This window comes from Dendroctonus ponderosae, unplaced genomic scaffold, assembly GCF_020466585.1.
Source record: "Dendroctonus ponderosae isolate FM_Combo_2020 unplaced genomic scaffold, Dpon_F_20191213v2 Dpon_F_20191213_2, whole genome shotgun sequence".
In the NCBI taxonomy this organism is placed as follows: domain Eukaryota; kingdom Metazoa; phylum Arthropoda; class Insecta; order Coleoptera; family Curculionidae; genus Dendroctonus; species Dendroctonus ponderosae.
Genome location: NW_026018165.1, coordinates 7,283,439 through 7,296,630, shown reverse-complemented (window position 1 = coordinate 7,296,630; position 13,192 = coordinate 7,283,439). Strand labels below are relative to the sequence as shown.

The 13,192-nt window shown below is 32.9% G+C and overlaps 2 protein-coding genes across 6 annotated transcripts in view; one reads left to right on the top strand and one right to left on the bottom strand.

The window, feature by feature from the left end:
- LOC109537818 (probable G-protein coupled receptor CG31760) overlaps nucleotides 1-13,192 on the top strand; it is a 117,305-nt gene that overhangs the window by 26,068 nt on the left and 78,045 nt on the right. Inside the window, exons 3-4 of the mRNA XM_019904720.2 lie at nucleotides 825-935; nucleotides 1,181-1,367. Of these exons, the coding sequence (XP_019760279.1) occupies nucleotides 843-935; nucleotides 1,181-1,367 (280 nt within the window). The 5' untranslated portion in view covers nucleotides 825-842. The remainder of the gene's footprint in view (nucleotides 1-824; nucleotides 936-1,180; nucleotides 1,368-13,192) is intronic.
- The window catches only part of LOC109537819, a 20,450-nt gene continuing 11,535 nt past the window's right edge, over nucleotides 4,278-13,192 (bottom strand). For all 5 annotated transcript variants that reach the window (XM_019904722.2, XM_019904721.2, XM_019904724.2 and 2 more), the window contains 4 exons: nucleotides 11,223-11,375; nucleotides 10,969-11,162; nucleotides 9,057-9,278; nucleotides 4,278-6,311 (listed from right to left, as the gene is read on the bottom strand). In XM_019904722.2, coding sequence (XP_019760281.1) covers nucleotides 5,422-6,311; nucleotides 9,057-9,278; nucleotides 10,969-11,162; nucleotides 11,223-11,374 — 1,458 coding nt within the window. In that variant the 5' untranslated portion in view covers nucleotide 11,375 and the 3' untranslated portion in view covers nucleotides 4,278-5,421. The remainder of the gene's footprint in view (nucleotides 6,312-9,056; nucleotides 9,279-10,968; nucleotides 11,163-11,222; nucleotides 11,376-13,192) is intronic.

Genomic DNA, 13,192 nt, shown 5'->3' with positions numbered 1-13,192 from the left:
CCTTCCTGAACTGTTGAGACAGACGTGCTGGTCACTGGTTTCACTTGTTTCACACAGAACTTCACTGCACGATCGAATTCTCGAAAACTTTTTTTCAGAGATCGTAACCGCACAAGAAGATTTTCACTGTGGATCGATTTTTTCGACAAAAACTTGGAAACTGTAACTGCACGGGAGGGTATCCTACCCGACTGCGCCAATTTTGTTTCTGATTGTAAAAAACTTGTTTTTAATAAACCGTTTATTACGAATCAAAAATGTGTTTTACAACAACGAGATGTTACACTATGTCCTACTAACTTAAGACTGATTTCTTCATGCCGAATGCACAGCTTATATAGTCATTACTTGCTGCATCGACATTTATTGAGTGAAATACACAGTGGTCTGCGTAAGTGGTTATATAACTGGCGTCTGTGGATTCATGAAATAATACTTTGCAAAAAACAAACGGGCTAGCCGCAAACGTCCGTGCCGTATAGCGTGAATAACCCTGTATAGATTATACTGAAAAAATACTTAAATCAAATACGGAAAAACAAACTTCAAATAATCCCTTTCAGTACTTTTAGAATATCCGAATTTCCGACCAGTATTATATCCTCTATTAGCTCCATTATTCGCTTATCCCAATACCAATTAAGAATTAATTGGCAGCAATAGTGCCGCAATTGTAGCATGCAGTTTTAGTTTTTTCGTGACCCTCTTCATTGACGGTGCGACTTGAATTGAAATTTTATTTCGGTTTGTTAATGGTAATTTGATTTTTAGAACGTTTTATTGTTACTTGCTATGAATTATTAACACCAGCAATATTTCTGCAGCACCAATGACGATGCGTAATGGGGAGGAGGCTTCTTGTGACGTCTCGACAGTTAATTATGGTTGTCTCAATTTGCTCAGTTCTTTCAGTCACCAACGGGCTCGTGAAAAAAGTAAGTAAATATGATAGCAAACAAATCAGCGCAAGTTGCAAGTATGTTATATTCGATGGGTTTAGAAGGAAATTTAAATTTGTAACTTTGAAGGTTTTTAAACGGGTTTTAAGGGAACGGAATTTTTCAACTATCAATTTTTGATGCAAAAAATTTCAACCTATACAAGTATACAGAATGCATAAACTTCAAGCACAAAGAAATAATTTCAAACTTTGTGAAATTGCCATTTTGCAATTTTTCAGGAGGATATAGAATCCAGTCTGAGCATCGTCCACGAGGTTTCATCTCAAAGTCTCGGTTCTTTGTGTGTGACAGAACAATTCCGATCGTTAACAGTACCAATCGATTCGCTCAGGTTCGAATCTGCTCGTCAAAAAGCAGATTTAGCCGCCACACTCTTGCAAGATTTAGGAGTTGCTCATCATAATGGTGAGTTTTTACCGCATATTTTCAAATATGCTTTAAACTTTGCCATTAAATGCACATTTTCATTACCAAATCATATTTATTATTGCGTTACTAGAGACTTTTATATGCTGCTACATTACTCAAACAAAACAAAAATGTATGCGTTATAACCAGAACTATTAGAATTTATATCAGGTACTGTTTTGAAACTCTAAACTCGCCGGAAATAACGATTATAATTTCGCTTTGCAAGGTATGAGCTTGAAAACCGGAAGTTTATCGTAGTTTGGTTCAAAAGTTTTCCAGAAATGAATAGATGCTCAGCTTCCCATGCAGCTCAAGTTTTAGCAGAATTTACTGTGCATATACTGCAGTGAAGTGTCATGAATATTTGCTTTAAATATTTTCGGAATAATTCCCAGATATTCTTATCACCAGGTAATTTATGATTTTCCAGTGCAGCTAAGCCAAATTTATATACAATTTTACTTCTATAGAAAGAAATGTTCATCTGAACGTTCAATTATAATTGAAACCATAAAATAATGAACCTGTTCACAAAATCACAAAGTGATTCAGATGCTAGTTTATAAAATTATTCAGATGTGTTGCAGTTTTGGGCTTAAATCGACAAACCGCTTAAATTGTGGAAATACACTACCAGGCAAAGCTCCTTTTATAAAAAAATAGCTTCAACTCACATCTTACGCGAATTGTTTTACCAAACAGAATTTAATATTGCCTCATCGCTCATAAAAATGAATTTCCACAGCGGTTCTTTATGATGTTTTTCAATTTGCTTTTGCAACATTGTGACTAGTTAAGGACAAATTTGTTGGTCAGCAGTCTCTCAAGTAATCCATTTATATGGATTGAGTGTATATCTAGTTTTATGGGTTTCATTTTGATACGACTAAGGATATGACTTTTATGAAGAAACTCAATCGGTCAATGCCCTGTAGACTTACAGGCTGACATACAGGATGTTTCAAAATTAGGTGGCATAACTGTAAAACTGCAATTTAAAAAATGCAAATAAACATCTATCGAAAAATGTCTACACCTCCTTAGACAAGAACCCATGTGGAGATTTTTTTTCAAATTACTGCTTAAACAGTTGAAATTAAAAACGTAATTTTTTCACACTTCAGAAACTTTCATATGCTGACTCTAGATATAACATTAAAACTGTCGACTTTTAATTATAGACGTAACACTTGTGAGGAACAAACTACAAATGAGTCCTAGTTTGTGAGTCTATATTTCAATATTTCTCTTAGACATTCTGAAAATATGGAGTATTTGACCAGAAAAATGTATCATTCTCCGGCCAAATTATTTAGATAATAGATTGGTTTTACAAACAATCATATTTGAATTAAAGTATCTGCATGGGACATCTAACAAAAATGTTTTTTCTTTAATAATTTTAATGCTATCTGTATTTATGTTTTTTCTTTCATTAAAGGCATATGAAGATAAGGCGGGTCTTAAATTGGAAAAATAACACATTTTTATTACATCTAGTTTTATTATATACTTTTCTTGGATGTCAGATTCTTTTGATATATTTGTTCTTGACACATCTGGAACATTTCTACGTTCTTGTGAAATTCCATGCTTTTACCTTATAAGCACCTTTCTGGTTTTAAAATGTTTGATATTTGAAGTCTGGTTGGGATGAACTTTGGATTTCGAATAGATCTGCTGGAATTAATTCAGGAGCGTAAGAATTGGAAATCTGTTTGATCCGATATGGCTTTAACTTAGTGAATATTCTAGGGCAGTTTGAAATTGTTTAGTTAATTTCGTTTCAGTTTCGTTTTTCAGAGTTTAATCGATTTTTCCGGAAAAATGAAAATCTAAAGACACTTTTTTGGTTAGATTTTAGTTCAGCATATTAAAATTCATAACAAACAATGTTTGTGCAAAAAAAAATCACTTGCTATAAAGCTATGCAGCCTAAAGTGTAAAATACCCTATTTCCTTATGAATTTTCTTATTATATTCTTCACCTATTCCACATTACGTCAAGTAAATCGCGCCAGATTTCATCCAAATCAGTTTGCCCAATCTTGAGATATTGAGTGCAAGAAACAAGAATTTTTTTCACACTCTGCGGCAGTTAGTCATAATCACCGAACATACTGGATGCGCTATGCTAAAAAGCAACATCTATTTGAGTTGAGTTTTATTCCCTTGAAGTTAAGCAAAAGAGTCCGATTATCTTCAATCGTTAAATGTTTATCGAAACCATAAAAGTTCACTTATAAACGGAGGAAAAATTAACGTAAAATCTGAACATGCTGCTATTTTTTCACTAAATGGGGTAATCTTGAAAGAGTCAAGAGTTAGTAGTTACGGTTCGCAAAAAGAAGGCGTTACACGATATCACAACGTGCTTTCATTGTTGAATAATATCAAAAAATTAATAAAATTTGGCGGTCGCAGTGCAAAATTTTTGTTCGAGATAAGAGAATGTTTTAACTTGCTGTGAAGAGAACAATAAATCGGCGTCTTGGACAAAAATTCTAAATTTCAAGAAGCGTACATCTTTTTTCTATAACATAGTCTTATAAAATATCTGTGTACCTATCCATGCTTGCGCAATAACTGTTACCTAATGACTAGCCACACCGAATAAAGTTCGTTGATTCTTTGATATAATCTAAATACAAAAACTGTATTTTCTATTTAATTGAAAATTTTCTTTAATTTTGGGGCACACTTTATGTATTTGCTTATTCTCCTTGAAGTTGCAAAGTTTAACCGTATACATATTTTATATTCCTATTTTTTTTGGTTTTAACGTTAAAAGTTCTTCGATTGTTATTCTATCCTTCGAAAAAGCACTTGCTGATTGTCGTTCAACGTCGGCATGTTGAAAAACTACAAGTAACTAATCCGGCCCGTAATAAATTAATAAACGCATTTACTACACATTGTTTATATTAAATTCAAAAAATGTTTATATCTATTACATAGCATTAAGAAAAATGCAATATGATGCCTCATATATAATAATAAGAGTTATTTTTACATCAGCCGGACAGAGAAGCAGTCAGTACCTACTTTTCGTTCTGGGCTAATACGCTTTGTTTCAGCTTATTATGAAATGTTTTGTTATTGATTAAATGACATTATCAAGGCTAGTCAGACGATACTCCTTATCGAGATAAAACTTTCATTAGAATTTCAAGTAGGTGTCAACTAGATTAATCCACTTCGAAGAACAACATTTTTCTTATAACAAACGACTTCGGACATTTTTGCCTGAGATCTCTTGAATATTAAAAGTTTTATCAGATCGACACGAGTATTAAAAATATCTTAAGAAATTAAACATTAATCAGTCAATTGTATTTTTTTGTTTCGTATGATCATGCAACAATTTTCACGGACTATTGAGTTTTTGTGAAATTGCAAATTTAATCCATGTTAAAAAGTTAAAATTACATTTTGTGTGAACGAATGTACAAAAGACTATTTTTTACCAACGGGGTGGATAAAGGGACACTTATATGAATAAAAAAGCTCCATGCATTGAACAATAAAAATAGGTTTGAAACTAATCTTAATATACAATGGTGACGGAAAGTCTGCAATAATCAAAATCGCAATCATTTCTAAAAGTTACCGTTTTTGGGTTGAAAAAATTGGTGAAAAATCATTTTTCAACGACTTTGACTTTAAAACACACAGGGTACAGGCAATCGATGAAAACCGTAAACACATGGCCATACTAATAATTACACTACAATATAACTACTACTTTTAGAGTCATAAAGAATATTACCTGCATAAAATTGCAAAATATGTTAACCTTTAAAAACTAAATTACTTACAGTACAAAAAGCGTAAATTTAATTGGTAGCTCCGTTTTCGTTTAGTTTGCAAGGCAAAGGCGAACAATTTTTATATAAATTTTGGAACTTTATCAATACTCCACGCAAGATACAGTATAATAACCATCATCATCATCGTCCACTTATGACTATTAAGTTTTAACACAAATTAATGCACTGCAGGCTTTGCTCCATATAGCTCATATTCCTCAAGATATCACACTCGTTTTCTATCTAATATGACGATTGGGCTCTATTATGTTATCAAAGTTGTTGTTTTGCTTGTACGGACTATGAGCGTCTCTATCTCCTTTAATTGAGTGTGTTCTTTTAATCAAGTCTTGCCTCAATTTCAACTCACTTATAAGTAGTCCATTGCCTTTTACACTCTCTCGTTGGGAAGTATCCCTACTGGAAATTCTCCTAGGTGAGTCGTATCCATTGGAAAGATGGTGCGGCATCAAAATGGGATATTGGCCTTGCAACTGTCCGTTACCGATGAGTCCAGTGTTATATCCCGATTCTCTAGAATCGGGCCTAGTAGGGTAGTCTCTCTGGTAGTCATCAGGAGGATTGTAGAGTCTGCGAGAAGAATCCAAAGGCTCTGGTGTGCTGTGGCCACTAGTTTTGTAGCTATAGGAAGTACTTGTTGAAACCGATTCATTGTCCCAGTTTTTGCCTCCATTTTCGTCCCACTGTCCAATATCATCAGCGCGCCTAATTTGCCTTACTTGCTTTTTAGCAATAGATTTTAATATTTCCTGATTCACATCTGGACGATCATCATCTGGTGGGGCAAATAGTGCCTTACTGGGCGTAATAGTTGCCCAAATGTGTCCGGTGTGGGTTCTTATCAGACCTTTCTCTTTAGGCCTTACAACGGGATCCTGGGGCTCAGAATTTTCAGACCGCTCATTATTGTTTGAGGAATGTACATGAGCAGGTTGAGGTTGGCGTTGTCGAGAGCTGAGACGATGCGCATCTTGTTGAGGCCTCAAACTATTGCGAACCAGTTCTGCTCGCTCTGCAAATGTAGAGTTCTGAGGCAAGTTTGGTCCATATTCGCATTTGGATTCGTGATTCCATACGGCTTTTCCGAATTGAAGTCGCTCTTTACAACCTGAAAAAATTTATTATAAATCAATACACAAGAAGTGTAAGTTGCGTCAGGCTATATGGTTAAGAGGAATCGAGAGTGTAACACAATTTATACTTTTAAAGCAAATTTTATTATTTTCTTATACTAACTTGTCGTTGCTGTGTTCATTAAGAGTTTTGTCGCTTAATATGTTTATTAACCGAGAAAAATGTTAATTTACTATCAGTTAACGTAATATTATTTAAAATTATGACTACGAAGTTTATGACAGTGTTTCATAGTAAACGATTAGCGCATTTTATGGGATAAAAGTACAAAACAAACGTGTTTTCACAAGCCCGTATTTTACACTATAATTTTATTACAGAGACCATTATTTCTCATCCACAAAATCATAAAAAGTAGTAAAGAATCATAATCACAAATCTTAAACAACTTGCGGAATAAACTTGCGATAAAGCTGCATGAGTCAATTTCTGCTGTATCTTAATGAAATTAAGTGACCATATTTCATTTCAATTATCAATTCTCCCGTCTATTGCTAAAACCATTGGAATAACAATAAAATTAAATTTTTCCACCGTTAAACCGTGGGCACAATTATACGTCTTTCTGCAAAATAAATGGAAAATGATAGAGTACTGGGTATTGATAGTAAGTAACTTTCCGCTCATTAGTTACAGTGATAGTTACCTTTTATTGGCAAATAACCGCCTACTCATGTACATATTGAAAGATAAATGTTGTGATAATGAATTGTGATTCTATAGTTAATAAAGCTAAAATCTTGTCAATATTCGTATAACAAGTGTTATGTAAAAATGTCCAAATAAAGCGTTTTGAAATGCAAAACTAAAATATCTTTTTTTATCAATATGTAACTGAAGCTTTATTAAAAATGTGACAGTTTTAAAATTATCAAAGTTGAAAGAAAAAACTATTCATCCTAGTTTTTCGGCACTGGAGTAACCAGTTTTCCCATGAATAGGACAATGGAAGTACTGTACTAATCGCAATTGATCCAAAGATTGCCTAGTCCGGTAAGGAACAAACTGTAAAAAATGTATCACAATTGTTTTCAGCCTCATTTAAATATTAATAAAAACAAGTTTTTGGTTCAAATTTCAATACACTTTATGGTAGAAGCAAAATGTTTTTTGGTACATGCTAATACACTGAAAAATGTTTTGAAATTGAACGCCCTGTGTATAACGATGGAAAATAGAAACAATTTTTACTGCCATTTTATTAAATTTTTGTTAAATTAAAGTACGTCAGCATTCGATCGATAGTAATAGAATATCTATGTGATTGAAATTTTAGCTGAATAATTATTTCAACTATTTTGCGTTAAATTTCTAATGCGTAGGGAAGACAATTAAATCCTGTATTCATGCTAGTTAACTAAAATTGCAGCTTGAATTATTTGTTAAATAAAATAAAATAGAGTGTGTCCCGCGGCTCAACCGATAAGCGCGTGTCAAGTCCGGTGAGAAAGAAAGGTTTCATTCCGATGAGAAAAGTTCATGTCAACAAAAATCAATTTTTCGAAAAAGTCGAATTATTTTTAATGGAGATTTAGCTAGGCTTTAATAAAAAAAAGCTCCCGTAAGGTCAGTGGCTGCAGCCCATTTCTACAGAGCTTTTACGGAGGCGTTACAATTTACGAACAGTTACGATTCAATCAAACATGAATTAAGCATATTTGGGCCTATGAAAACCCATGGCCATGTATTGAGAATCACCATCATTATTTTGTCAACGTTTGAAGCGGTCTACTGGATAACAAACTTCTGGGATCATTATTATTTCAAGAGACCGCCAGGGCTGGAGATTACTCCTACGAAACCTGGTTTCAGCTACATAAAACGTCTCCACATTGTGGGAGAGAATGTTTGAAAGCATTTTTTAAATGCAACTTTTCCTTATAAATGAATTGGGCGAGGTCCTATACATTGGCCATATCGATAACCAGACTTGTCCCATTTAGACTTTTTTGCGAAGTTGTGTATAATTGATAAATAAATAGCCCAGATATCACTGTCACTATTATTTTGAATTAATTTGTAGCCTTTTTCTTATGTTCGTAAGTTTATTGGTTCTACTCATTAATGCTTAAGCTTCCAATCTTTCGTTCTTCTATTTTATAAAATCAAATTAAGAACGTTTTGTGTTATTTATTATATTTAAATTTTGAGTTCCCGAAAAAAATATGAAATATTTCTGAAGAAATATAATACATATTTCCAATGAACGGATGCTTTTCTCCCCATACTGTTGCAAACATTACCAAGTTCTTTTATTCCATAATTATCGCTTGGCTAATGCCGGAAAGATTAAATTCAACAAAAATATTTTTATATTTATCCAGAGAATAATGCATTCGAACTATCAGAGTATTAATCAATTTTGTTTGTGGCTTAGGCAGTAGAGATTCCTTTATGGTACACCTTCAGGCATTTGCATCAATCATTTTCATAGTCATTCTAAGGATGTGTCAAGTTACAGGTAATTTTTTACTTGACACATTTATATAACTTATAAATATAGTTTCTGACTTAATCCTCTGATAGAAGGTGGAAAAATATTTTTGCTTACTGGTGCCAAAAATGCTATTTCCACTTCCAGTCTATTGTTTCAGATTAGATATAAATTGGAGAAAATCGTTTACAAACAATAATCACTAAATTCGTTACAAAAATAGCTCAAATCAAGCTTTTCTATTTTCAAACTAAATCTTAACGGCTATATTGTTTGGCAACTCACCTCTGTTTCTATATGTGCAAGGAAAAAGGAATATCTGGCTAAAATTTTCATATGCATCATTTCTTCGGCAGTTAGGTGGATTCCCATTGGCGTAGATGCATCTGTGACACACATTCTGGCCGTTTGATTGAATATACACTGGGGAACTGTTGAGGTAACCTCGGCAAATCACACATTCCAGATATTCTAGAAGGTTGTCTGGGACATATACGAGTCTAATTTCTAGGAAATAAATTACTGTTAGAGCAAAGTAAGATTTGCACTTTTAGTTTGTGCTTCAGGATTAATGCTTTTCTAAAACATTTATTGATGTATTTTCTTTATATTTTGGGCAGATTTACTTTTAAAATAGTTTTTCAGTCAGAACTAAAATGCGGAATTTAGCAACATGTCGGCTCTTGATATTGATGCAAGTTGATATTGAAAGCAGAGAGTAGGGGGTTGGTCAATTTATCGCAAAAGCCCCAAGAGGAATCCGGATAGTAGAAGTTGAAAATTGGGTTAATCCAATTTGCACATTTCAGGTTTAGTTTATTTATTAGGATTATTTCTTATTTCAGTTGCTGATTAAATTTAGTTTTATCGCACTTATTTTTATAGCTGTCGGATTTCAAATGCCTCCTGAATTCAATCAAATGTGGCATGCAGTTTATTTTATACTATTTATAGTAAAAAGAAATAATTGGAGAATGAGTCGTATAGTTGCTGTTGACTTCATATTGGTTTTTGTCTTCTAATGGTAATTTTTAGCTGACTTTGTCAAGGATCTATCTACTTCTCAAACATTTTTGGAAATATCAGCAATTTGATTTATAGTTTAAAACACTTTCTTTCTGTTTTCAGTAAATTATTGTTCCAAGGCATAAAATGAAATATGCAAGCAAACATTTTTTAGGAAAAGCTTTGTCGGATAATGCAACAAAACAGTTTTATTATGTAGGTAAATCAATAAAAATTTAATATTGAGTAGATGGGATAGGGACGGAGCCGAAGAACAATTAACTATAAAAAATTATTTACTATTATTACACACGTAGCTCAATAATCGGTGTTTTAATATTTAGTAGACTTTAATTGATATAATAAATAATGCAATATGTGTGTTAAACTGTGCACTAATTGGGCTTTTATGGAAAACATTATTTGGTATTCAACATTGTATGGGTTTAATGGTTAAGATTTCAAAGCTTTTGATTATCTGAGCCAAATGACATCAGCCACTACATTATACAAGGTGTCCCTGAAATTAAAAAAAAATCATCATCATAATTCATCAATTCCATAAATTGATGAATCATCACAATCATCATAAATATCCAATATTGCTTCATTTTACCGCTACAGGGTGCCAAAGTTCTCAAATTAATATAGTTTTTTCCTAATAAATATAATAATTTTTCCTAATAATTTCTAAACGCCTGCCTCGCTTTTTACTAAATTTGGACTTGGGGATTTTTACTAAAACACATGCTACATAAATTGATATGTTTTGACGTAAGCGTGATCTTTTTCTAATGCGCGAAAATATAAAAAATTACGCTTGGATCGTTAATAATTGTTCGTATTTTTGTACCCCCTATACAAATAATTTAAGTTTTTTTGGGCTGCTAGCTAATTTTTTTTGAATCTTTTGAAAGAAAAGGTATGTCTTACGAGGCAAAAAAGTTAAAAAAAAAAACAGATAGTAAGATGCAAAATGAAGCAAAATTGGGTATAGGTAAGTTTGCCTAGATCGTCTTATTTTCGGTAAGGAATTTGTGGTTAAGCGTCATTTCAGGGACATCCTGTTTAGAGAGCTACAAGAGGATACCAACACTACAAGAATTGAGAACTTTTGAGATTATTTAATAGTGAAGAATGGAAAATTAAAAAATGTCTCATTTGACGATGTTGTTCACAATCAATAACTTACCATCTCTGGGAAGATCACGTTGCCCTTTGAAAAATGCACCAGGATGGCTGCAAAGAAAGGTGCAGCACCCAACGTAGTTGCATTCATATTCATGATCTAGACTGTCATTCCAGCGCAGTTTTACTGAACAATTATTGCGCCAGTTTTTGCAAGGATAAAGGAAAGTTGAAGCTAAGCCTTCATACGCGAAGTTTCTGACAAATAAATAAACTGCTGGTTTTATGGAGTATTTAAAAACTTTGCCTAATTTGTACCTGTAATGGTCTTTGGCGCTCATTCGACATCGTCCACACAAAATGCTCAAATCATTAACCACGTAAACTGGCCCACAGGTAACTGGTAGCTCACAATGTGTACATGTCTGAGTGGCTAGGAAGGAGAACGATATGTCTGAAAGTTGCTGCATTCTGAAATAAAAAAGATTTTTTTTCCATAATTGGTCGATGCTTCGTCAACCGTTTTCATTAGGGTTTTTCATAAATAATGCTGTTGGGAAAAATATAAATCAACTTATAAAAAGATGCTGTATCGCTTTGCGACAGCCGGTAATAAAATGGCTAAGAAGATGAGCTATAAACAAACATTTCTACATCGTAAAAATTGTCTTTTCCATCGACTGTAAATAATTTTTGTCATTATCTTTGCGGCGTGTTTGAACTGTACACGAACAAAACCTGTCTTGGTTTTATTTTAATGTAATAATTTTGCTATTCCAGACGTCGACACTTGAGCCTGAGATTAATATTTATGTCAGATATCATTAGCCAGTCATTTCAGTGAATGAGATTAAGGAAAAAATAGTCATATTTAAAATTAGAAAGTCAAAATGATGAAGGTTTTATCATGAACCTGAAGCAGCAGTTCAGTTAAAAAGCTCGAAAGTGTAAATTATATTTGTTTGAAGAAAATTAAAGGTGAACCTCCTGAATTTATTTGGAGGGATTGAACATTATCGAAGGAGAAGTTATTTATGCACTAAGTTCTCCACGTAACACGAAAATATTTAGGTGCTGTATGTTCGGCTAATAGCTAATGCAAAGCTAAGTAAATTCTTTCTGCAGTTGAACTCTTTATATCTGTCAGAGAGGGTTGTAGTTAAACTGAGAACATGAATAAACAAATTTAATGTCCGCAATTAAACTTTCGATTTCAGAATAAAAATAGTGGGTTTGTCATAAAATTATTCCGACGAACTTCGCCATTGACGTAAAACATTTAACAAATTTACGGAAGAGTTAAACTATATGTTCAGACAGAAATGCTGTGCAATTGAATGAAAGCACTACTCTGAACAAGAATAATAAGACTCGCAGGAAGTAGGAAAGCTTTCAGATCCTTTTATTTGATTATCCGTGCAATTATTTTAAAATAAATACCTTTTTGTACCTTTTAAGCACAATTCGGGTTTAGGGCAATCGAATTTTTATCGTTGCTAAATCGGACGTTTTACTCAAAAATTAACATAGAATAATAATGAGAAATTATTGACAGGAAAGTTAAGTTCCCTTAGTTTTGTACGAAACCATACTAAAAAAACTATATTTAGAACTGAAAAAGAGCAGAAATTTGTGAATAAAGATAAATAAAACTGCCACATGTTCAACTCGTAAATTTTCAACCTCCAAATCGAATCAACCAAATACTCGAACACTTGGAGATTTGCAGCTGACGACTATAATTGACTTTGTAAGGACTGGCAAATAATCCACCAGATCATAAGCTGCTATTGATCTTCGACTGAACAAGTAAGACAAAATGACCAAAAAAGGGTTGGAAGTTCAAAGTGAGCAAAGTAATCCAACACAAACTAAGAAGCGGACATCAAAACCTTTGCAAAAGCAGTTAGAAGACCGGAAAACAGAACAAACAGTAAAGCTATTCTTTACAAACAGTAAAACTAATCCTTTTGCTAGATAATAGGATAAGAGACGAACCAGAAATTAACACAGAATTTAAACAAATTTACAATAAACAGTAATGATCGCAGCTGTTCAAATATTTAGTTTCGTATACTATAAAAAGCTTACTTTTTCTTAGCTTTCTATAAATGGAATCAAAGCCATAACAGGGAATGTCATAAATTACAAATTTTTAAACTCACTGAAAGTAACTAAATACACCACCAAAACTTGCGGCAAAACCTTAGAGGTCTTCCAGTTAATAGAGGGTTGCAAACGTTTAGAAAATTTATTGAATACATTTTGTTTTTTTTTTTTTTTTTTTT